Source organism: Typopeltis vanoorti, chromosome 13 (assembly GCF_054136105.1).
Source record: "Typopeltis vanoorti isolate ZY-2024b chromosome 13, IOZ_Tvanoo_1.0, whole genome shotgun sequence".
Classification (NCBI taxonomy): Eukaryota; Metazoa; Arthropoda; class Arachnida; order Uropygi; family Thelyphonidae; genus Typopeltis; species Typopeltis vanoorti.
Window position 1 is genome coordinate 27,361,315 of NC_143561.1, and position 27,984 is coordinate 27,389,298.

The window sequence follows — 27,984 nt, forward strand, 5'->3', positions numbered from 1 at the left end:
GAAAGGAGTCAAGGATGTCTTGAGTGGTTTACATCTTCTCCATTAATGCAGATTTGAGCGAGTCCTTTCTTTATGAAATTTTGTGAATTGTCTACTGAAGAGCTGTAAAATTTCTTTCTTTCTGTCTTTCCATATCTATCTCTATGTTAATGTTTCTAATGATGTTGCTACATCATTGCCATTGCGTTGGTTTGTTATGAACCAACTTCTCTCTTTATACAGATCTTTGAACTTTTTCCTTTTGAGGAAAGCCTGTTCTTTCCCCATTCCATCATATTCGCTTTACTCAAGGTAACTCATGGTAAAAGTAGAACTCTACTTTTACCATGAGTTACCTTGGTCTTGCACTACCTGCAGGGTCAGCTTGACTTGCATTACGTGCAGGTGCAAACTTGACTTATTTGTCTGTTTGCTTACTTGGGAAATGGAGTAAAACCAGGTTTAAAATAGCTTGGTATATTTAACAGTTGCTTTCCATTATTTCAATTTCATGCCTATCATTCTTGATTTGGAAGCTGGTTATTTTCTTTTCATGTAGGTGATAATCGTACTGAGAAAACTTTGAATCAGTAAACTTTATTATATTTTCTTTAATTATATCTCTTGCTTTTTCTTTATTGGCATGAGAAGGTTCTTCATAGTCCATAAACTCTTCTGAGCCTGAAGAGTTTATGTTTATCTTTACATTTTTTATTACCTCTTTTTACTTCTTTTTTTAGATGTAGTTATTTATTTCAATTTTTTGTGTTTGACCTCAATTTTTTTTATTAATTCATTTTTCCTTTTTGATGATCTTGTATGCACATTAAGTTCTTTAATTGTCTTATTTGTTTTTCTGCTTCTTCTCCGGTTTCTCCTTGTAGAACAGTTTCATGTTTTTGCATTTCGTTTTGTACCTGTTCAGTTTACTATACTAGGTTCATTATTGGTAATTTCAACTGATGTTCCATCAATATTTGACTGGGAAAGTGGTTTCTGCTGATCTGGAGTTTGGGGACTAATTTCTAGCTGATTTGGTTGTGCACTTTTTGTGATTTTACCAAGTGTAGTTTGTTTAAAAGTGCTGTCTTTACTAGATTGAATTGGAAGATCCAGGAACTCTTCATTGTGCCTCTCTGATATATATGGTGTTCCAATTGGCTCTACTGGTTCTCCCACTATTTCAGTAAAAGTTCCAAAAAGGACAGGTATTAATGAGAAGTTCAGAACTTTCACATTTCTGACAGGGTTTTGAGACACTGATTAGCAATATGTCTGATCTCCATGCAGTTGAAACATTTAGATTTGGGGCAGTTTCCACCCAAATGATCGTATGAACCACAATACAGGCACTGCCTTTGTACTAATTGTTGTCTTTATATTAATTGTTGTCTCACTACTTAACAGGCACACTGTGTAACTTGGATACAGATAGACTGAACTGGGAAGCTATTATTTATGGTAACCTCAACCTGCCTTAGATGAGGATTATAATGAATTTGCCATTATGATTACTTTACTTTTCAAGTTGGCATCTTGATTTTGGAGAGGTCCTCTGCTATAAATACATAAATCTGTTGGTTAAATGACAAGATGTACATAAATTTGGAAATGGAGCTGTTTCTAGATATTGTGTTCTTATTGGAAGTTTTTCCACTTGGTTATACTATAAATTAAAGATACCAAGAAGTTATATACTTGGTTTAATCCTTTATCCAAGTGTAAGCCAAACAAAGTTTATGCCTGAAGTAATTTCAGGACTGGGGCAACTCATATATAGAAGCTAATGACTTCACAATACTTGACTTAGTATTGTGAAGTCATTAGCTTAGACATTATAAGATATTATAAGTCATTAGACATTATAAAAAGCTATGCTTTTTATAATGTGTTCTTTTTCTAATTTAACCAGGACTGGTATATAACTTTGCATTTTGAGCTGACAAAACAACATGATTGATCCTGATGAATATCTATAAAGAGTGAATCAGTCATCTCAACAATTAAATATTTGGCAAAAAGAAGTATTAGAGAGTGAATGTTGATTGCAGGACCTCCAGCTTTGAAAAAAGAATGGGCTATTTCTCATTGTAAGATCAAAATATAATAATATAACAAATACGGTTGCATAAAACTTCCCAAAATTTGGGAAACATCAATTATCAGAGATCCCTCTTTACATCCTAGGCCACCTGCAAACGCCCTCAGAGGGCGCACCACCTAGATAGGACTTTAGTTTCACTCACTGTTGTATCTGTGTGTGTTGTTATAAAAAGTTTTTTGTAATCTTGAAGATGTCTCTGTGACTGAGACGTAATATTGGAAGCATTAAAATTAGTTTTAATGTTTTCTCAGTGCTGATAATATTCCATTAAGTCTCCAACATGAATATAACAAAGAAATTAGCCAAAACACTAAACTAGCAATATGCAACACAGGGATTAAACCAATTTTAACTTATGGATCTGAAACTTGGGTTAGAAATAAAATACTTGATCAAAGGTTAGACACCAGATGAGATTTTGAAGAAACTAATCTAAGGAAGAGTGAAATGTTCATATCAATGGCAGAATTATATTAAAAATGAAGATAATATTAAAAAGGAACTTGACATCATTACCATGAGAGGATGTGTAAGTAGAGCTCATTTAAGGTGATATGATCACTTAAAGGAAAGGAAGAGTTATCAAAATCAGATGTTCAATAGCAAGAAAAAGATCCAGAGGAAGACAAAGACTGAGGTGAATATATATACAGCAATATTCTAGAAGATGAGATGCAAGATCTGACAAAACAACAAATTACTTTGGAAGAAACTGAAGTTAGGAAGCTAGTAATAATGCAAACTTAATTATATAGCACTATATTCTGTGCAACTCTTGAGGGTGCATGTTGGAAATATAATGATATTAAGTATTAAAGTAAGTTCTCATAGACAGGCTTATACGTTGGTTATGCATTACTAAATCACTTAAGGAATTGACAACGTAGATATGAATATAAATTAAATTACACTTTAATAAATATTTCCGATATTTCGGCAACATCATGTTGCCATCTTCAAAAGGAACTTACAAAAAATGGCACGTGTATGTAGGCACTACAACACAGTAACTGAGAATGAACTGATGAAGCTATTGTTCTCCTAAAAGTCCTGATGGTGCCTTCTAACGGGCTAAGTAGGTGTTCTTGGCAGTTGGGCTAAAGGTCTGCTGATGTAAGCCTCCCAAATTTGGGGCAGTCTCATACAACCAAATTTGTTGGGGTTTGGAGAGTTTCTTAGGGCTGAGGCTGATTCCATAAATAGTCTTTCGCATTTGTATTTGCTACGGTGTAATTGTATTACTGTAACTTTCTTCCACCATATTCTGTGGTGTGTATCCAGAGCATGGTCTGCAAGACCAGAATGGCTGTACTTGTGAAAACAGATGTAGTCCTACTGTTCAGAAATTCTGATATTCGCTGTCCTGCCTGTTTGGCCAAAGTAAGACAGTTTACAGCTACAAGGGACCTGGTATACACCAGGTAGGTCTAGGAGAAGTGGTTGGTCTTTAGTGGAGCAGATAAGGGATGCCAATTTTCTGTATGGTCTGTAACAGGAGGTCAGGTCATGTTTTTTTTTAAGATTTTGGTAATTTTTTCCGAGGTGCCTCGAATGTAAGGAATGGTGATGGATTTAGAGTAATCCTTGTTGTGGAGGGGGAGGGGTTGTGGTTTGTAGGTTTCAATATTTTTTGGATTTTTTTTGGGGGGGGGGGGGGAGGTAGCCATTGGCTGAGAAAGTGTTGAGGATGTGATTTACCGTATATTATCGTGTATAATGCGAAAAATTTATGGTAAAAAATACTACTTAAAGTTAGGGGTTCGCATTATATGCAGATCCTAAAAAATATAACATCTTATTAGACTTGCACACACAATATATACTACCTAATGCCTATGCAACCAAATCTACTTGACCCACTCACATTCAGCGACCGAGCGCGCATCGTATCTGCACATGCACTCTCTGTTGCCGAATGATAGAGCACAATGAGATAGATAGAGCACAGTTAGGTATATCAGTTTAACCACAGTTCATTTTGAATATTATTCGTTAAACAAACCTAGCCTGAAAATGAGCCAACAGAAACGTAAACGTTCATCTTTTGAAGCAGGATTTAAATTGTGTGTCGTGCAGTTTGCAGAAGAACATAATAACAGTGTTGCTATGAGAGAATTTGGTGTAGCAGAGAGTAATATTAGACTTTGGCAAGCAAAAAGACAGTCTTGAAAATATCCCCAAAATGAAACGTGCCCGTCGTGGAGATGTAGCATCCTTTCCAGAACTTGAAGAGCTAAATGAATGGATTTTGACGCAACGACAAGATGGCATTATAGTAACAAGAAATGCAATTCGTTTTCGAGCTCTACAACTCAAGAATGGTAAATTCAAGGACATACCAGGTATTTCATCTTTACTTGCTTCGCCTGGGTGGTGCAACAGATTTATGGAATGCAAAGCATTAATATTATGACACCGAACAAACATTGCGCAGAAGTTACCAAAGCAGCTTGAAGAAAAAGTGCAGTCCTTCCATAAATTTATCATAAAATTACGGAAGTGTCACGGATATGAACTTTCCCAAATTGGCAATATGGATGAGACGCCCATGTACTTTGATATGCCTGGGAATCGAACAGTAAACTCAGTTGGTGAAAAGGGTGTCTTCATAAAAACAACGGGACATGAAAAAATGCATTTTACCGTTGTTCTAGCATGCATGACAGACAGAACCAAATTAAAGTCAACAGCGATATTTAAAAGGAAGAAAATTCCGAAGCATATGAAATTTCCACCAGGTGTAATTGTTCGCGCCAATCAGAAAGGTTGGATGGATGAAGGTGTACAATTGTGGCTGGATCAAGTATGGAACATACGTCCAGGTAGCTTGTTACGTCAACAAAGCATGCTAGTCTGGGATATGTACCGGGCACATTTAACAGAGGCAAGCAAAGAGACAGCACATGAGCTACATACAGACCTAGCAGTCATACCTGGTGGTCTAACTTCCGTTTTGCAGCCGCTTGATGTCACCTTGAATAAGCTATTTAAAGATCACTTATGTGAAAAATGGAGAGAATGGATGTCATCTGGTTTGGTGAAGATGACAAAGGGTGGGAATTTTCAGAAGCTTGAGATCACCCTAGTCACCAGCTGGGTTAAAGAAGCATGGGATTCGATACCATCTGAAATGATTCACCGCTCATTTCTTAAATGTGGAATAAGTAATTCAATGAATGGATCCAAAGATCACATCATATACGAAAGTGAGGACAAAAGTGACGAAAGTGATGCACAACAAATTGGAGAGCATGAAGACGATAATGACAACTGCTACACTGATGACTCAATCCCTACAGATGAATTTATAAATGAAACGTTTGACGACTCAAAAGATGAAGAAGAATTTAAAGGATTTTGACATTTTGTTTTAAAATAAATATTGCTTTTGTTAATTCGTACTGTATTATTTATAATGTTATGGAACAAGATTAACAGATCGCATTATACGTGGACATGGCATTTTAGGGCTAGTTTTCAAACAAAATTTCTAGTTCGCATTATATGTGGATCGCATTATACGCGATAATACATGGTAGTTCAGTGTTTAGGGCCATGTTGTTAGAGCAGATTAGTTTAGTTTGTACCTGCCTGTATGGGTGGGTTTTCTATAAAATTAGAAAAACAAAGGTTCCATCAGGCTGGCGGGTGACTAGTGTGTCTAGGAAAGGGAGGCTGTTGTTTTCCTCTTTTTCCAGGGTGAACTTGATTCTGGGGTGCCGGCTGTTTAAGTCTGTTAAGAAGGAGAGGAGTGTATCAGAGCCATGTGGTCAAATAGCGAACACAGCATCAACGTAGCGAAGCCATATGGTTGGTTTTTGTGGGGCAGAGGCTAAGGCTTTTTCTTCAAAGGTCTCCATAAAGAAATTGGCCAAGGGTGGGGAGAGTTCGCCCATGGCTGTCCCCTCTATTTGTTTGTAGAATTTTCCCTGCCAAACGAAATGGCCTAAGTTCATTGTGAACTGAAATAGGGCTGAGATATCGGGAGGAAATTTAGCTTGGATTAGCTTTAAAGTTTCCTTGAGTGGGACATTTGTGAATAAGGAGGAGACGTCAAAGCTGACCATTATGTCAGTATGTTGGAGTGTAAGGTTTTCTATGCTGGCTTTGAAGTGGGCTGAGTTTTTTGTGTGTGATGGTGTGTTGCCAGTATAGTGTGTGAGCACTTTGGCCAAATGTTTAGCTAATATGTATGTGGGGGAATCAATGCCATCCACTATGGGACATAATGGCACATTTTCTTTATGTATTTTTGGGAGTCTAGTCTATAAATATGGGAAGGGGGGGGGGGGGGGTATAGAGTTAAACGGCTTTAATCTGTTGGTAACTTCTACAGGCCAAGAAGTGACTTTTTTAAGAAGCCTGTGAAGTTTCTGATTTGTGAGTTGGTGGGATTGTATTCGATAGGGAGGTAAGTAGCCCGATCTAATAGAACAGCATTAAGCTTACCTGTGTAGTCCTTTTGGTTAAGTACTACAGTTGCATTTCTCTTATCTGCTTTGGTGATAACTATTTCTTTATTATTCCTCATTTCCTGCAGAGCTTTATATTCCTTGTTGGATATGTTGGTTTTTGGTGGTCTTGCTTTGGAGAGGACACAAGCTACATCCAGTCTTACACTGTTGGCGATTTGATTTGGAAGGTGGCAGATTCCGTGTTCGATCTGGATCACAATATCCTCACTAGGTATTTTTCTGGGAGCAATGGCGAAGTTGTGGTCACATGAAAGCACATTGAGTGCTTTAGTGGTGCTGGAGAAGGATGACTATTGTCTCCTGGATAGACAAAAGTTCTAATGAAAGTATAATATGTCAACTAAAAATCAAGAGGCAGCTATGTGACATTGTAAATGAAAGAATTCTCAAATATTTCGGTCACATTTCAAGATGTGAACATGACAACCTGAGAAAACTCACCATCCAGGGCAAAGGGGAAGAACAAAAAAAAAAGAGGATGCCCAAGAATAAAATGGGTGGACAAGATTAAAAAGATCATCAGACTTACTTTAAAGTTGGCTACCTGCAACAAAAGACAAAGAAATGGAAAGACATTGTAGCTAGGATCACAAGTCCTCAGACATAAGGAGACTAAGCGATAGTACATCTAGAATCGGTGGGTATTTTACTAAATTAAATGTCAGCAAATTTTGATTGTCAACCACAAGTCATGCTGGAATCTACTTCTGGTGGATCTTAGGCAAGTCAAAAATGTGAAACTATAGGATTTTTACTGAATGAGATCCCAGTTAGAATTCTGAGAACCAAGCATTTGCATTCAGTAATAGTTCAATAATAATTTTTCATCCATTATCACAGGCATGTTCTACTATCTACTAGGAGTTTTATTTTGATTCAATTTGGTTAAGTCTTGTTGTCAGTATTGGTATAGTATGCCCACAGATACGAGACTCTTCGATACTTTTGTGCATGTCGAAAGAAGGAGAATCCATTCCGATAATAGGATAATCAATCGTATTGTGGGATGAGTGTTTATTATTACATGTCGGAAAATTAACTTCTCTTTTATGATCATTGTAGTTTTTAAAGTGGTAACTATTTTGCTTGTATAACAGTTGGAAAATTTTACGTATAAAGCATCTGATTTTCATGTGTTGGTGACCAATTTGTACATCGCCTTATTTCTTTCTCCCCTTCAATATGAATTGACTCTTCTTGGCAGTCTGCCAACGACAGCTCTCACTTATGTGGTCGGACTATATATTCTATTTACATAAGCAAAGTGGATATTAGATCCAGCATTATTTCAAAGCCAAATGTAGAAACTATGAAAGTTTCGTAAGTTAACTAGAGAGCTTGCGGGAATACATTCCTCGGCATTCCCGAGTTACCTTATTGTGGACTACTACTTAATAATAATTGTATATTCTATTTTGAAGATCTGTGTATGAAAATGAAGATGGATATGGTTTTACTGAAATAAATACTTATTAGATCTTAGAGTAATTTTAATCTCATTCAATAAATGCAACAAATTAATACAGCATGTGGTCTCAAGAATAATAAATGTTTTTACATCTTGCCTAAGATCCATAAATAATATGTTTTAACAAAATGCATGCAGCTAATGATTATGATTCACAAACATATAACCTAGTGAAATTTATTTCCCACTGCATATCCTATAGATAGAATCTACCGGTCATCACGATCTTTGGATATGGAACTGCAGTTTATCAACGTACCTAGACAGAATGTATGACTTAATGGTCAAGTTTCTTACATTACATGTAGCTCTATTATTTATATGATATAAGAGCTTCTTCATTTATAATAAAGCATTTCATGACTAGATCAAAAATCTCCACCATTAATAATTTAAAGTACGGTTGACTTTCGCTACATCAGACACCGTTATAACAAATCACTTCCAATAAACTAATGAAAAGTGTTGGCTGAAGCCTCACAAAGCACAGCACTGTTCTAAAACAAATTTCACTAGAGGAAACTATCCCTGTAAAAGTAGATAACATAAAGTAATATAGAGGACTCAGCTGTACACCAAATTGTTGATCTATGTATACCGAATATCTCTTTAGTTTAATCAATTAATTTAGTGCAATAGAACTCGTCTGTAATTTCTGAATCACCTAAAACTTAGCAACAAGTTTAAAATGAAAAAAAAAAAAAAAAATCTTTTATTTCCATAAACAGCAAGTTGACAATGTTAACTTCTTAGCATGAAGAATCAAAGAACACATGAGAATATATCTGTTCTGACTATCGCAGAACAATAGAATAAGAGTTTTGCTTGGTTTAGTTGCAATCATTGCAGAAATGATAAGGCCAGTGTATTATGTATGGTAATTTAATTGCACACATTCTTCTGGTACAAAATAAAAAATTCTTCCCCCCCATTTAATGAGAGTGGCTAAATTTATTTTCTATTAAAAAAAGTCCCTATAAAAGTTTCATCATGTCCTTGATAGGATTTGAATCTGAAATGAAAGCACTCCAACATATCACAAAATGGACAATTCCATGATGGGGACCATGCAGTTATACATAAGTATATAAGGACAGTGATTTAAAACAAAAAAAAAATTAAAAGAAAAAAGGAGGATCAGAATTCATAGTGTTGATAACAGTCACGTTCCAAAGTGTGACTGTTATCAACAAGTGTGTACTGTTATCTGAGAGGCCTTTACTCTTGGCTTTATCTTATAAAGTCACTATACCTGTCAGATTGAAGAAGCAGTTGAGATCATTATACTTGATTATAAAACTGAATATCTTTTTTTTTTAATGTCTTTCTCCCCCACATTTCTGTCATTTTCTTTATTTGTATTAATTTTTTTGTAATTTTTTTTATTTATTTTTTACATAATCGAGATCCCATGCTCTAGAGATCAAACACAGAGATTTTTTCCAAGCCACCTCAGACCCCAAATAAGTGGGGTGGTGTCTCATACCAGGCAATGAAATTCATCTACCACTTAAAGACAATCAAAAACATTTATTCCATGGTAAGATTTTATCTACAGCCTATTGGCTGAAAAGCAGGTACATTAACCACTTGGCCATCCAAACTGAATTTTTTTCCCCCTTCTCAATAGTCCCTGGATTTCCTTCGTTAAAGATTGCAAGAACAAATTCATTGATTACAAACATTAATGTCTTGCTGGACAGCAAAAACAATTAATTGTAGTTCACATCTTACACTTATCATCATCATACACATTCTGGCAAGTCAAGAAGTACAATTTACTTTACTGGAAAGGCCAATGCTGGTCAATGTTCTTGTTAACTTTTTTACAGCAGTGACTCAACAAATACCACATAACATAATTGATATGTTAATCATTACGCTATTGCTTAATTTTCTGGATTTTGAACCAGCACTAGTTGATTAGTTTAAGACTACTTTAAGCCCAGTGACCACAGACCTTACATCCACGTCTTGAGGATGTAACAAGACATTAGTTATTTCAATTACATTTTGAATTTTTCCACAATTACTTAACTTCGGTGCTTTGTGTTCTGTGACAAGTGTTCTAGTGCTAGGAGAATGATGGTTTGAAATCCAGCAAAATAGTAGCAGCATAATACATGATCATATTTATTCTGTTTTTGTGATATTGCAAGTCATAAAGGTTAACATGAATTCATTCTTTCAGTTGATTTAATTACAGTATACTTTGTGATATATCCTAACTTATATTTATTAGCTATAATCAACTTTTAGGGTTTTAAATTCTAAAATATTTATAATTAGGTTATTACCCTATGTGATGAAATACAATTAAAAGCAGGTTAAAGTCTTTTCTGGATACAGCATGGAACACACAAACACAATACAAAAAGAACTTTAGGAAAGACAGAACTTGCAAATTATGAAAATCAAGGAACAAATTAATACAACTGTGAAGAAATGCTTAATACTGTGTTTAAAGGACTTACCAGGATATTCATCTGGACTAGCCTGAGCTAAGGTTAGGTTGTGCCGATGTAGTATATCCTTTAATAAAAGATATATTAACACAATATATATCAATGTCAGACTAGGGAAAATGTTTGCATTTCTTTCCAGACATTCACTCAACATAATAAGTACACAAAATTTTTATAACCATTCGAACATTATGCAAATCATTTAAACATCAAGATGCCATACTTCATGAAGAATAGCAATATATCTGCAAAATAACCTTAATTCCAAATAAATTAAATTTCCTCTCATCTTTTCTTTTTCCTTCCCAAACATATATACATGCATCACTCATCCTTCACAAAGGAAGACAACTTAAAAGTTTTCTTTTGTGAAGCAGTGACTGTCAAAGCAGACAGTCAAAAACCTGATAACAGACATACAATGAAGAACCAAAATGGATGAAATTACAGTTATGTATGATCTTCCTATTTCCATTCTAAGCATCATTTCCCTTTTTTTTTTTTTTTAAATTTCTTATTCAGGTCATTTCTATCATATGGCATCTTGATTAAAATAACAGTTATAAACAGGGTACAAATGGAAATTCTTAGATATCTAATAATCTAAGTTCCCCTGTATATGAGGACCACAGATATCAATAGCATGGGAGATATAAAATGGAAAATTGTTCTTTAATTTTTTAAAATATAATAATTATTAAAGAACTGGCAAATTATATTAAACTTATTATTTTTTTTATTACTCTCACACAAGAAAGGTTGTAAACCTATAGTAAATTAGTATACCATAGGCAGGGCAGGCTAAAGGATTTCCATTTATTATTTTTATCTATTTACTTATTATATTATACACACACACACAAGGCGTGTTTAAATATAGACCAACCTTTTGCTATAAAGACTTTATTACTCATTTTACAACATTTTAAGCACTTTCCCTTTCAAAGAAGTTCACTCTACTAGTGATACACCAATCCCAATGTTTCTTCCATTGTTGGAATGCACTTTCTGTAATGGTGTGCAGTTTTCTTATTGCATTTTCCTGAACGTTCCACATCTCATCTCCTGTTATGATGTTCTTAAGAAAGTTTTCATACCATTTGCATTGCCAAGCAGTTCCCGACTGATTTCAACATGGTTCTCTTTCTGATTGTCAGTCAACAAATGCAGGAACAAATTTTGCACTGACATGACACATCTGAAGTTTTTCAGTCAAAATTTGATGGCAAGATCCTATGCTGATGCCCACTTCGTCAGACAGTTAAAAATGATGATTTCCATGAATCAAAGTATGAACTCTCTTGACATGGTTATTGTTTGTTGATGTGGAAGGTCGCCAGGCCTGGGATCTTCACCGGCCAACATTCTGCTCTTTTTGAAACGCTTAAACCACTCATAGCACTGCATTCAGCTCATACAGTCCTCCCTGTATGCTTGGTTAAGCAACCGAATGTCTCTGTAAAAATTTTACCAAGTATGCATCAAAATTTCACACACGTTCTTCAAGCTCTTTCATTGTCACTTGTCACTAATCCGATGAAAAGCTTGTGCCAATGCTCGCTGCTTCAGTGGATGTAACTCAACGACTAATGTTTATAGCAGAATGGGGCAAATGGCAGTTTGTTGTCAAAACCTGCTGCTAGGTGAGGTCAGCAACCACAGCATGCTCTCTGTGCCAGTTGGCATACTATTTAAAAAGTTTGGTCTTTTTTTGAACATCCCTCATATATATATATATATACACACACACACACACACACACACACACACACACACACACACACACACATATATATATTTTTTATTTATTTATTTATTTATTATTATTATTATTACATGACACCTCCAGGGAGTCCAAAGACTCATCGAGGGAGGCCTACTCTACAACTCTGTCTCCACCACTCAGTTCACTAACTACACCAACGCCATCTACCACCACTGGTCTTTCCACAGACAATCAAACATCCATGTCCACAGTGGGATTCGAACCCACAGCCCTTTGGCTGAAGAACGGATACGCTAACCACTTGGCCAACCAGACCGACATATATATACACATATATAACCATGTTATATAAATCGCGTTATGTGAGACTCAGATCACATAGAAAAAACAGGGTTATGTTCTGAAATTTTAATTATATAAACAACAATGACATATCCAACAAAAATATATTTTTATTTAATTCAGGTAATTTATGTAAGTCAAAAAACATAAACTATGAAACAAATACATAGTATAAGATTATAAAAATTATAAATTGTACGTAAACTTCATTGCACATAATGCATAAATGTTTTAGGCAAAATAAAATAAAGTGCATATTTTAATTGTCATCACTGTCTTCAAAAAAAAAACATTTCGTAAATGTTCTTTATTTACAAGTGTACAGAAGACGTCATCACTTGAAATCTCTTGGACATTATTTGTATAATTCTCATTGCATACTTCGGTTGGTTTAGTTATCAAGAAGTCAAGAAGTTTGTACCCAATGTAACTTTCTACATCGGGTACAAAACACTTGAAAAACCAATTTTTAAACATGCTAGCTGTAACCTATGCCTTTTTGTTGGCCCACTAATAAACAGGTAGGGTGAACTTGTCGAGCTCTTTCATAGCAAGAGGATTTGAGGATCGGTTAATAATCATTGGTTTTGTGATGTAATCACCTGCATTACTACAAAATAGTAAAGCAATTCTATCTTTGAAAACTTTGAATCCAGGAGCTGAGCTTTCATTTTTCGAAATGAAAGATCGGTTCTTTTTTTTCACCCCTCAATATAACCCAGAATCATCTGCATTGAACACCTGGTCTACACTATAATCACTTTCTTCAATGATTTTTAAAAGTTCTCTTGGGTATTTCCGGGCAGCTCTGCATCTGCTCCCTGAATTGCAAAGAAAACCGCTTTTTAAAGTTTTTGAACCACCCTTACTGGCACAAAATCTATGCTGAGAGGTTTCTTCTGAAGAATCTTGATCAAGTTCTTTTAAATGTTTATAAACTTTGAGTTTTTTGATTAATATGATTTCCCTCCAAAGGAATTTTCTTTTGAGTGCAATCTTCTATCCAAATTATTAGAGATTTCTTCATTTTTTCCATTAGAATATCGCGTACATGAGCAACTTTGCACTTCCCATTGACCCAGCAACTTTCTCGAATTTTATGTTCATTTTGTTTGATTGTTCGAATTGTTGATTCTTCATTTGTCAACTGATCCAAAATTTTAATTTTTTTCTTCGAGAGAAATAAATTCTCTTTTCAATGTTGGTTTTTCCTTTCATTGCAGTTTTAGTGGTCATTACTATAAAAATAAATTTACATTAAAAAAAAAAGCATTACATATTAATTATGTATGTAACTCACCAGGAAATAAAGTGCTTAGATTGAGATTAACACACTTATGATTTTTAATGTGCTTTCTTGGCAGAAAACGTAGACAATTTTCACAATCTTCATACGGTAAACAATTGATGTACATGTGCGCTAAAGGATATTTCCCTTAATATAAATTCGGTGCTTATAACTACATGCGCGATACAGGTAGACACAAATTTAATGAAGATCAACTTGATTTTTAAGTCGTGGGGTGAAAAATATATGAAAAGATAAAGGGTTACTACAATTTGTAGATCTTGATATACCGAAACCGCGTTATATGAGGGTTAACTGTGTATATACAGGGTGTTCGGGATAAATTTGACATATTTATAATTAATTATATTTTTCCGTAAGTTACATGTATTAACACACACTTCTCTTCATTTAAAAGTTTGGACCCTTCTTCATTCATATACAAGATGTCAGAAAGGATGGATAGCTGGAACCCACCTGAATCATGGAAGAGAATAACTTGTATCATGATGATTCGTGCCCGCCATCAAAATAAGGATATTACGACTGCTGCCCAATGCTCCCTGAATACAGTAAAAACAATCAGGCATGAACTAGAGACTTGCAATGGTGACTACGAGGATGTAGCAAGAAGAAAGATCCCTAGCAGACGATCTGATTGCGTTCGTACAGCAGAATTCCTCGCAAATCTGCAGGAACAGGTGTTGAAGAACCCTGGCATTGGAATTCGGGCTTTGTTCGTGGAGTTGCTAACTGTAGTCAAGCCCTGGATAACAAGGGTAGCCAATGGTAGGCCGTATGTATGGCAGCAGGATTCGGCCCCTTGCCACACCTCTGGGAAAAGTCAAAAATGGTTGTCTGAAAATTTCTACGACTTCACCAGTCCAAATGTTTGGCCTCCAAACTCCCCAGACCTTAACCCCATGGATTATTTTGTATGGGGCGCAGTTGAAAAAGACACCAATCGCACTTCCAGTAATACAAAAGCCCAGTTAATGGATAAAATTAAAACAGTTTTTGCAGCCCTTCCCAGGGAGACTGTAGCATCAGCTTGTTCGAGGTTCCGAAGCAGAATTGAAGCTGTGATCGATGCTAATGGTGGTTATTTTGAGTAAATCTTGTTGATAGTATTGTAATTAACTCTGCCTGTAATGTTTTTCTGTCAATTCATTAAATTTAATAGATACAAAGAAGATTTTCTTTTTCCTTACGAAACTGTCAAATTTATCCCGAACACCCTGTATATATATATATATATTGCATTTTTATTTACTTTTTTATATAGTCCAGAAATCCTGCTCTAGAGACCAAACATGATATTTTTCGAGAGCCACTTCCTTTACTATCACTATGGGTTCTGGATCAATGTCCATCACAGCACTTAGGGTGTATGCCAAGGAGAACCCCCCCACACACACACCTCCTCTCTCCCTCTTCCCCCTATTTTCATCAATTGTGTCAATGATGAGTTTCTTTGCTCTCTTCCAAGCCATATTGGCTACTCTCTTGACATAACCACTGTTAATGTTATGGCATTTGCTTATGATCTTATACTCATACCTTTTGCAGAGAAGGCTTGCAGGAACTTCTCGACCACGTAGTCAACTTCAAGTTTCAGGCCTAAACATCAATTTCGCAAAGTCTAGTATATTTTCTCTTGTCTCCTCATGTAGAGACAAGAAATTGATGGTTGAGAACTGAGATTTACCTGCACAGCATGTCACTGCATTCTACATTGGCTATGGAGGAGGGAGATACTTTGGTGTTTTCTCTCCAATAGGCCGTTCCTTCTTCCCACCCAACTTTAGGACCCTTTCTCTCTTTTTCTAAGTCCCACTTAAATCTCAACAGAGACTCTTCATTGTGGATTATGTCATTCCTAGAGTCTACCACAGGTTGGTACTAGGTAAAGTTTCTCTCTCTCATTACTATCCTGGATGAATGTAGAAGTTTGCTCAGCAGTCATTTCATGGCTACATTTTCCTTACAATGTACCATTAGCAATTTTCCATGAATATTTTGTGAACCATGGAGGTCTTGGGATTCCTCGTTGCAAATGTCTATCCAGATTAAAGAAATTTTCTCTCTCCACTTCAAAATTATGTTTTGCTGCCTCTAGAACTTCATGTATTAAGGATAATTATTGATGTATCTCTGGATTGCTACTGATAGAAGGATACCGATTACAATTGTCTCAATCGAACAAAGGATATGGACTTTATTGTTGAACCATTCAGTTGATGAAGCTGGATTACAAGAATCTAAACAAGTTCTTTCTCAACATCAATGAATCAAGGATAGGACTCACTTCCTGCCTGGATTTGAATATATAGATTTAATCAGGACAAGAATCAATCCTCTGCCTACTCAAGCTCATACAACTCACAGAACAAATGATGACAAGAACTGCAGGGCAGACTTTTGGCTCATGTTGCTATTGCACATGAAGCACGTGTCAGAAGACGCAATGCAATAGTGCAGATTATAGAGAATAGGTTGAAGAACAAAAAGGTTGGAAAACAGCAGTTAAGTCCAGTACGGGACATACCAGATTGAAGTAATAAAGAGAGGTGCTGAGATAGTTGTTATTGACATACAAGTTGTGGATGCTGAGTGACCATCTCACTATCCTCCATTATGAGAAAGCTGCCTACTATACTGAAAACCAAAATTTGGTATGGTTTCTTCAGGAAGAACACCACATTCTACCAAAATTTACCTCTGCAACTATATCCTTTAAAGGTGTATAGTATCAAAGTTACATGGACTCTCTCAGGCTGTGATTTCAAGATACTCTCTTTGTGTACCCTTACATGGCATACTGGCAGCATGGAGGACTAACCAGAGAATGATATCTTGAATGCCTAGGTCTAGAGGGTCTAGAATTGAATATCATAGCAAATAGGTGGCTTAGGCCTCTTCTGGTTTTAGACATGTGAGACCATAGTATGCAGTGCTGTTTTCAGTGTAAAGTTAGAAAAATAAAATAAAATAAAATCTCCAATAAGTACAGTGGTGGTCTCACACTAATCAATGAAATTTATCTCCCACTTCAAATACAATCAGAAACATCTATGCCCATATCAGATTCGAATCCATAGCTTGTTGGTTCGAGAGCTAGTACATTAACCACTTTTTTTTTTTTTTTTTTTAAAAAAAGCAATCCATTACTTAAAAAAATTACTGTAGGAAAAAAACAACTAAATTTTGAAGCATCAATTTATCAGTAAGTACACTATTTTGCCCTATATATTCAGCAGATTATACATGTTATAAAGGTGTTCTTTTCTTAAAATCATGACCATTTTCTAGATAAGAATTTCATGGTCACTTAAAATTTTAAGACTCAAATTCTTATCAACATCAGACATTCTTGCAGTGTTGTAGCTACAGCTTTTGCTGCCCGGGTCGGTCCCTGATTTTGCTGCCCCTCTCAATACACACCAAAAATATTACAAAAAGTCAAAAGACATAGGGAAATAAATTAAAAACACTATGTTTATTTTTGAAGTAAAACTTTAATTCCAACATTCTAAAATGTTATTTTTCTTGCTTTTCTGTTAGCAAAATAGTTGATTTCATCACTCAGTTGCTGTTTATAGACAGTATAGCAGGATTTCTTAAATGCCAAAAAAAGCCGCCCTGGGTGGACTGGTCAAATACTATAAAATGGCTTTCTAAATTCTTTTCTGATATATTATTGACTGGTTAACTAACTAGCCAGTTTAAGAAGTCAAAAATAGTTGGTATTCTTAAACCTGGAAAACTGCCCCAGGAGGCAAAAAGTTATAGACCTATCACTTTATTGAGTTGCACCTATAAAATGTTAGAACACCTTCTGTACAACAGATTGTCCATACCAATCATACAACACATCCCAATGAACAAGCTGGTTTTAGAGAAAAAAACATGGTTGCTGTGATCAAGTGCTCACTTTAACATCATACATAGAAGCTGGATTTCAGAAGCAAGAAAAAACATCAGCTGTCTTCCTGGACTTAACAGCAGCCTATGACACAGTATGGCATGAAGGTCTTGTATATAAATTTTTTAGTATTGTTCCATGTAAACGGACTGCGCATTTAATTTCCTCCATGCTCATGGAACGTTTCTTTCAAGTCATATTAGGAAATAAAATGTCAGAAGTGCTACTCCCAAAAATGAAAACTTAATAATGGTCTTCCACAAAGGTCAGTATTGGCACCCTTACTTTATAATCTATACACATATGACTTGCCCGCTACCATCTCACACAAGTCCTGTTATGCTGATGCAGTGTCGCACTCAAGATTTAATATTGGGGTGAGGGAGAGGGTTGGGAATATATACTACACATTGAAAATGACATATGACTGATTACTGCAGTGATCGCCAATATATAATAACCGTGCTCTCCTCTAGTCCTGCTCGGGCAAACGAAGTAGCACCCAGTCTGCCCGAGCACTACTTCATTCGCCTTGTGTTCACAGTGGCCGTGATTCTGAGAGCTACAGGGTATTCCCACTTTATGTGACCACTAATTCATAAGTGGTATAGAAATAGAAGACACGACACAACGTAAATAAAAAGACGTAAAAATCGAGTCCGTGATCGGCAGTAATTATATTAATTTTAATTGGGAAAAGATTTTTGGAAAATTTTCGAGTATATATTTTTTTTCCTTTTGGAGGGGGGCTAGGTATTTAGGATGTTAAGAGATCTTAATGTGAATGCAGCTATGAGTTTGAAAGGGCTGGATGATGTATAAATCCATGTATTACAGGAAAGTGCAAAAGAAATTGCAGGGTCCATGACTAGATTATTTAATTTCAGTCTCAGCACTGATAGTGCCAAAGGAGAGGAAATAAGACAAAACAGTTCCATTACACAAAGAGAGCTCTGAGTCTGAGGTTTCAAATTATAGACCAATTAATATCTCAGAAGTAGAGGTTAAGGCATTGCAAAAGTTGATTAAGGGGAGAATACAGGAATGGGTGGATAGACATATGTCTTGGAGGACAGCATGCTTTTGTGAAGGAGAGGCCTAGTCTTAGTAATTTGTTCACTGTTTACAATAAAACGACAGCAGAGTTGGGAAATGATATGATGCTGCTGGACTTTGTAAAGGCATAAGAGGATACCACATGGAATCTATTATGTAAAAATGGAACAAATGGGGATGGATATGAATCTGGTACTACAGAGACAAAGTGTAGTATATGATAAAGCTAAATCAAAGAGAACGTAGACACCCAATGGCATGTTAAGGGGGTCTGTACTCAGGCTGCTGATGCTTGATTTGTACATTAATGATATTGGGAATGATTTTTTTGTTTGTTTGTGTGTGTAGGGGGGGGGGAGGGTATCTGGTTGTCTGCCAATTATACTAAACTGTAGTCAGCAACAGTTATTAAAGGTGATGTAGATATCTAACAAGATCATCTAACATAGACTGATGGTGTAGGGAAAGAATAATGGATGCCATTCATGAATAAGCTATAAAGTGTATATTATACAGATGGAGCTAGGCTGCAATAAACTGATGTGGTTAGGGATTTAAGGATAACAGTGGAGAGTTGAAGTTTTCAGAAGACATATTGCAAAAGTGGGTTAAAATATCTCAAAGTATCACCCAAATGTTAAGAAACATTGACAAGATGTAATTTATTATCCTTCTTTAGAAGGATATGACTGTGGCAGCATTGTGCACAGACCCAATTATCTTGAAGATGTGCAGGTGACAGAGAATTCAGTGGTAGGTGACCAAAAATCGTTATCTGTTTCTGGAGTGCTCATTATGAGGATAGACTGAAGGTTTGCAAGTTATAAAAGTTCAACTGATAGGTGGAAAAAAAGGGAGATATGATAGAAACATATACGTTACTAAAGAAGTTGTAAAACTTCTTTTACGTAGTAAAAATTTCCGATACATGAACGGAGAGGGTAAAAAGGCGTAACTATGGGCTATATTTTTTTTTGTTCGGAAAATGATGAGTGGAAAGGGTTGCTAGAGAGATGGTTATGAGCCTTATCAATGGATGACCATAAGGAGAAGTAAGATGGACATTATGCCAATAATGATTAGTGTTGGCCTCCCACAATGAATCTTCAGAATCCAGATGCCTGTTTTAAAAATAAACAATAAAAAAAGCATATATTTGATGTAAATATATTATTGTTATTATTATACAGATATTCCCATAGAGTAAGAAGGCTCGTCACAGGAGAGCCATTATTCACACAATATTTATCATACCCCTCCTTAAATTCATTCATTGATGAAGCAATTAACCTCTTCTGACAACCCATTTCATCACCCTCTAAAAAAAACCTAGTCCTAACACCCTTCTTAATCACACTCTTACATAATTTCCATGGATGACCCCCCCCCCCTTCCCCTCATTCTCTCCCTTCCTGCCATGTACCAAAAAATGTCTCTTGTCTTAACCTCCCTACCAGCAAGGTGGATGAAATAGTGAGACCAAATTGGACTTCTTATCCATGTTATTCAACAGGTGTTACAGAATCGTATCCAGATTTAGCTGGACGTCTTTAGACGTCATGACTAGTTGGGGTGTTAATCCTATAAAACCCTTTTAATAACTTATATGCTTCTATCATATCTCCTCTGGCCCACCTATCAGCTAGTTTTTTGAAGCCCACAGACTTTCAAATCTATTCTCATAGGGAGCATTGCATACCTACCACCATCTTTGTCACTTGTCTCTGGATACTCTCCACCACTTCACCACCCACAGAATCCAGGTGTCCAGATATGGCCTTATTAAAGGGGAACAATAACTTTTCTATCCCTGCTTGTTAGTATGTTCTTCAACAACCATGTAATCTGATGTACAATTTTGGTTACCTTTGCAATATGCCCTACACACTTCAACTCCTTCTCCAAAATCATCTCTCAAAATCTCTGGCCTCATCAGTTTCCCGCAGTTCAGTTCTAGTAATACAGTACACTGCTTATGATCTCTTCTTCCCAAAGTGTGTCATCTAACACTTGACCACTTTAAACTGTCAGCAATTTACTTTTGCCCATACTGCTAGTGTATTTAAATCATCCTGCAGGGTGTTGACATTGCCTTCATTTACCATTACTGTTCTCAGTTTTTGTCATCAGCAAACAACTGAATATTTCTCAAATCATTTACTAAATCACTGATGCACAAATTAAATAACAGAGGATGAAGTACTGAGCCCTGTGATATACCACTGGTAACCTGTCTTCTCTTTGACTCAACTCCTCCATAAACCACTCTAATATCCATCCATCAGCCATCCTCTAATACAAATCACCAAATTCATATCCATCGTCAACTACCAATATATGGTACTAATGATGTACTATAGGTTGATCAACCTCATGTATGGGCTCAACATAAAATAAATAAATAATATCTATTTCCTCCAATTTATGCAACAGAGTTTTATATGGAACCTGCCAAATGTCTTTGCTTTGAGTAGCCACTGTTCTTATTATAAAAAGTAAGCAAATTACTAAGGCAAGACCTACCCTTCACAAAACCATGTTGTTCCTTATATAATATAATATCATTATCCACCCAGTCCTGAAATGCTGATTGGCCTATAATTTGCTACTTCTATGCAATGGACTATTCTGTTTTCTTTCCACCTTTCTAGTACTGAGACTTAAATTAAATAGCTTGGTCACAGGAACAGATAATTTCTTTCCACATTCTTGTAATACACAGGCTGATATGCCATCTAATCCCATAGCTGTATTTACATTGAAGTTCTACAATATTCTATCCTCAATTTGTTCAACCTCCATTCTTCCATCAGTCAATGTCATATCTGGCATTGCAACATCATTACCTATACGGTACACCCTTGTAAAATGCTGACTCAATAATTCAACTATGCTTTTGTTACCTTCCCACTATCAGTACTTTTAATGTCATCCTTCCATAGTTATTCTTCCTTTTGCCACACAGCGAAAGAACTCTTGGATTTTTTTTTTTCTGGCCTCATCAGCTAGCTTTCTTTCATAATTAGCTTTGACCTTCCTTACCATACAAAGTCTGCCTTCTTGCCTTGTACTGCTCATGGGCATGCTGATCACCTTTTTCTTTAGAATCCCTCCACAACCTTTTATATGTCTGCAAATTGATGAATGGCATAATGATGCCATTCATCAATTTAACTCCTATGTGATACATACTATCCTGATATACACTGCTTAGAAAGAAGTCAATGTACATGCCTGTGGGCAAGGTGCATCATGCTATGTAATGAATCACGTGATTGCAGCCAGTATAAATTGGAGGAATACGATGCTCCCAAGTCAGTGCAACTGTGTTCAGGTGAAATAGCTGCAAGTTATTTCACCCAAATTGGGCCATCCCAAGTAAACAATTCTTGATACTATACTAACATGGAAGTGCAGGGAGTCAACTGCAAGTGATACCCACAGTAACTGACCCACCACACTGACCGAATATGACCATAGGATAATATGTAAAAACCGTCATTCGGCAGCCAACATGTTGAATGTGGGCATTGACTGGAACACGAATCTGAACAAAAAACATTCAGAAAATCGAGGCTCACAACATGAATTTCCATGGTAGGACTGCAATATGCAAGTCCCACATTATTAAAACTAACATGCAGCAGCATCATCCTCGGTGATGCAAAGAGCATGTACAGTGGGATGTGGAAGCTTAGAAAGCTGTGTTATGTCACTCCATAACATACAGGGTGTTCGGGATAAATTTGACAGTTTCGTAAGGAAAAAGAAAATCTTCTTTGTATCTATTAAATTTAATGAATTGACAAAAAAACATTACAGGCAGAGTTAATTACAATACTATCAACAAGATTTACTCAAAATAACCACCATTAGCATCGATCACAGCTTCAATTCTGCTTCGGAACCTCGAACAAGCTGATGCTACAGTCTCCCTGGGAAGGGCCGCAAAAACTGTTTTAATTTTATCCATTAACTGGGCTTTTGTATTACTGGAAGTGCGATTGGTGTCTTTTTCAACTGCGCCCCATACAAAATAATCCATGGGGTTAAGGTCTGGGGAGTTTGGAGGCCAAACATTTGGACTGGTGAAGTCGTAGAAATTTTCAGACAACCATTTTTGACTTTTCCCAGAGGTGTGGCAAGGGGCCGAATCCTGCTGCCATACATACGGCCTACCATTGGCTACTCTTGTTATCCAGGGCTTGACTACAGTTAGCAACTCCACGAACAAAGCCCGAATTCCAATGCCAGGGTTCTTCAACACCTGTTCCTGCAGATTTGCGAGGAATTCTGCTGTACGAACGCAATCAGATCGTCTGCTAGGGATCTTTCTTCTTGCTACATCCTCGTAGTCACCATTGCAAGTCTCTAGTTCATGCCTGATTGTTTTTACTGTATTCAGGGAGCATTGGGCAGCAGTCGTAATATCCTTATTTTGATGGCGGGCACGAATCATCATGATACAAGTTATTCTCTTCCATGATTCAGGTGGGTTCCAGCTATCCATCCTTTCTGACATCTTGTATATGAATGAAGAAGGGTCCAAACTTTTAAATGAAGAGAAGTGTGTGTTAATACATGTAACTTACGGAAAAATATAATTAATTATAAATATGTCAAATTTATCCTGAACACCCTGTACATACACTATACCCTCTACCGAGCAGATGCCCGGTGAACGTCTCTTACCAGAGTGTGTAATCTTAACTATGAAATTTGGAAGTGGCGGTGTGATGGTATGGTCCTGTTTTTCCTGGTTTGGCCTTGAGCCTCTGTTTGTGGTGCAATGAACGTTCAACTCCGAGAGATATCCGAACATTCTGGATAATTGCAATGCAATGCTTCCTGCTTTGTGGCGTTTCTATGCATCTGACCACTGTCTCTTTCAGCAAGACATTGCACCATGTCATAAGCCTGCTACTGCTATAACTGCATGGTTTATGAACACCACCACACTTGATGGCCACACAGCTTTGATCTCAACCCTACTGAACATCTGTGGGATGTACTGGAGTGTCACGTGAGGTCAAAGGACATCTGCCCCACAACAGTCCAGGACCTCATTATATGCCTACAGGCAGAATGGTCCAAAATTCCCACTGATTGCTATGATACACTTGTGGAAAGTATGCCCCATTGGATTGCTGCAGTAATCGCAGTGATAGGAGGTCCTACACCTTATTAAGGTGGGCACCATGGCTGTTTGTTCCTCACACTGTGGTGTCTGTTGACTTCTTTCCAAGTAGTATATACTCAATAACTTTTAAGCAGTCTGTAATGGCCAATTAAGAGGATATTGTTAGTTTAAGTCTGAACCTGGATAATCAATCATTAATTTTCGGTCTACATGAAAGAAGTGAAAGAGACTTGTGTTCAAGAGGCAAACAGCATCTGTTTCTTAGGTTCAAGAAGTATGATATTCCTGATCAGAAAACAATAATGAAGTTTGAGTTCAAGACTATTTGATTTTGACTGGACAGTACATGATATGAATCATCTGCAGCATTTTCTTGAAAATTATACAAGACAGTTCAGATATAAAAAAAAAAAAGAAGAAAGTATTATTATAAATTATAAAACTAGAAGGTATATTAACTAGAGTGTGGATTCATATGTAATTAGAATAAGTCTGTAAAGGTTAATTTAGTATATATTAGAGAAACTGATTAGTTGGAACAAAAATATTGGACTGGATTGAAGAGGAAATGAAATACATCTGGTAGAAAGCAGGGGCCTATTAACAGGGAGATCAAGTTTCAGCAACTTTGTTACTGAAATACAGTTTAGAATCATGTATTGAGGCTTAAGTGCTGTGAAGAATTCATGTTGGAGGTTTAATGGAATAATGCTTCCAATATTTCATACTGGAAGAATAGAAGATGCATACAATTTATCTTTTTTGATTTTGCAAAAGGAATCTTTCAGAACACTGCATAATTATGTTGGCATTTAAGGGGAATTGATAATATACTGGTGGCTTTGTTGACATAAGTATTAATGTTTTTTTTTATGTGAATCCCACCTATGATAGATTGCAAGCCTATAGGATGACATTAATATCAGCACTGTGGATGGCTAAGCTCACATAATCCAAAAACCTTGCTCTAGAAACCAAACATGGAACTTGAAGCCATTTCAGGCCTCCAAGCAGAGTGGTGTTTCTCACAGCAAGTGATTAAATCCATCACTCATCTAAAGTCATTCACAAATATTCAGGCCCACAGTGAAATTTGAACTCATAGCCTGCTGTATGAAAATGTGTATATTATCCACTATTAAACCTCTACATTGATGATATGTGATCCAAAGCAAGATATTCAGTTGTTTGCAGATAATACAAATTGGGGAGAGTTATGGCAGCATGTTCTGATGTAATTCATCTTCAAGATAATTTGAATAGACTGTAACAGTGTGGGGGTGAATGTGAATTTGAATGTTTCAAAAAAAAAAAAAAAACTACAATATAAAGTTTTGTACTTTGACAAGGGATGTATAGAATATTTGGTTTCACTTCAGTATTTGGCCAATTTAAAGTGTTTTTCAGATATTCGGCTTCAGCTCAATCAGTAGAAAGTTTGGGTATTCAGCTGGCTGAAGCAGAAAAATTCCTGTTACATGCATTATAAAACAACTAATCGAGAAAAGCCTCCCCTTATCTTGTGTGATTGTCCAAATAGAAGGATTTCCAAGACTAATGAGTAAACTCATTCCACAGTACAATTTCTCCAAAAATTTTTTTTGGTTCTAGATATCAGTGTATTCCTTGAAATATATTTTTTCATTAGTGGGAAATATTTATATGAAGAAACTAGTTGCGTGCTATTCCAAAAAAATGCCTGAAAAATTCATTTTCATATATCATAATTTTGACAAATTCATTTTAATGATTAAATCCATAATTATTCTCTAGGATTCACAATTTAAAATAAGCTCCATTAATTTTTTTTATAAGTGCAACATTTTTTTCTGATTTTTATGTTGTACTGCTTTTTTAAGCACAATGTTCTCTATGAAATTAAATAACATTTTATTATATCAAAATGGAAGAATTATGGATCCATCTATATTTTATAGCCAAATGTAGAAAGTGAAGTTACAAAAATTTACTAGCAAACTTATAAGAACAAGACCAGAACTGAAATTGGTTTGTGCTATCTGAACAGCAAACTATCCACAATCTGTGTAATCACCTTATAAAAATGCACTGAATAAATTTCACTAGTTTGAAACGCCAAGCTTCAAACTGACCAAATTCAAAAAAATTACGAGCAGAAATGAAGATAAAAACTCGTTCAATGCTGTAACCAAAATATATCAGCAAGCAAATTCATCATAAGCAATCTCTAGGTAGGTGCATAATAAAATATTAATCTTATAGCTTAGAAGCTTATATCGGTGTTACATAAGATACTGTAATAGACAATATTACCGATTCATCTAATAACAAAATGAGGAAACGAGTGAAAATAAGAAATGTAGAAAAATTTTCTTACTTTCAAAAATTTACTAGAAAGCTTATGAGAAGGTTATGTTCTTACAAACTGTTTGGAAAAATTTAAAAACTTAAGTTTCTTTCTGCATTTGGCTATAAAATATGCATAGATCCATAATATTCGCCATTACAATATCTCATTTATTTCAAATTGAAGCATTTTGGTTCTATATTTAAAAATTTGACAGTTATTATATTTAGGGAAAGCAAAATTTTATTTTCTCATTCTATCAAAGAAGATCCTAAAAGTCTTCAATTTGGCAATGTAAAATATACAGAAATAGGATATATTAAAGATATATGATTATTTCGTAGTTGAATATATGTATATATAGATACTTGGAGAGTTTCAAATAAAGAATTTAGAGCTTACGATAATACAATCCTCAGCATCAAAGTTGCCTTAGCTTAAAAACATAAGCAGTGTGTGAAATATGGATTGATCTGTTTATTTTACAATGCTGAAATGAATATATTTAGACTCTTCTTTGATAATTGCTCTTAAGCACAGACTGTTGCTCACACATGAAAAATAGAGTTCACTGAAACAGAAATACTTTGGTATTGAATGAGGTCTCTTGTTATTTTAAGGTTTCTGCCTAATCTCCTATTGAAACAGCTGACAGGTACTGCTTCAAAGAAACGAGCAGGCCCGTGTCTTTGAAGCAATACAAACTATGGTGACTTTGATGCCAAAGAATGCATTTTCGTAAGTTCGCCAATCAGTTTTCGAAGCTTTCTAAGTTTCTATATACACGACGTGCCCATTAAGTAATGACACAACAATTATTATATCAAAACAAAGAACTATATTTAGAACTAAAATCATGCAGAGGTTTCTGTGGTTAAGAAGTTCAAATCCAATTATTTCGGTTTTGTGACCAAAAATTAAAAAAGACTGTTTTTTAAAACTAAACAAGTACTAAAAAACAAACCCGACAAGTTTCGTTAGTCGTCAGACTAAAATTTTCGGGGGTAAAGATAACTAACAGTTTAAAGCACAAACCATAAGAAATTACGAAAAAAACAAGTTCATTTGTTGGTATTATGAACATCAAAAAAGTTCGTTAAAAAACCGAATAATAGATCTATACAACCGTTAATACGTGTTAGCTGCAAACAATGCTATTTGATGTCGAGTTCTGTGGTTCACTTTCACTCTGTCCGAGGTCTGAACTGGGTAAATTTTTGATAAACGCTGACCAAACTTGATTTAAAATCAAACCTTGATTTTTGTTGCATTGCATAGGAATTTTGATCATATTAACTGCCTCTTTGAATTTTCTTGTGAAACAGTTTTTATCAATGTAGGACATGTTTGTTCTGTCCCAGAGTACATCACGACCAGTAGAAGCTGTGTGAAATACCAAACCAGACTTATGTTCTCTATTTTTTTGTACATCCTTTTGATGTTCGCTCATGCAGATTTCCCCCGATCTCCCCGTCTGGCCTACATAACAGATGACACGGGAACAGTAAATATTGTAAACTCCTGGTTTTTTCATTGGGTGATGAGGAGGTTTCGGAGGATGAAGAGATTTTGATGTCTTTCAAGTAGTAGGAAAGTCACTTTTATGTTGTATTTGTAGAGAAGTTTGGCTAATTTATCTGTGACATTCTTGATATAAGGAAGGGTGACTGCGTTCTTGAAGGCTTGTTTA

General features: G+C 35.7%; 1 protein-coding gene across 1 annotated transcript in view; it reads right to left on the reverse strand.

The window, feature by feature from the left end:
* PAN3 (Poly(A) specific ribonuclease subunit PAN3) overlaps positions 1 to 27,984 on the reverse strand; it is a 339,191-nt gene that overhangs the window by 206,005 nt on the left and 105,202 nt on the right. Inside the window, exon 7 of the mRNA XM_090403152.1 lies at positions 10,501 to 10,558. Within this exon, the coding sequence (XP_090259278.1) occupies positions 10,501 to 10,558 (58 nt within the window). The remainder of the gene's footprint in view (positions 1 to 10,500; positions 10,559 to 27,984) is intronic.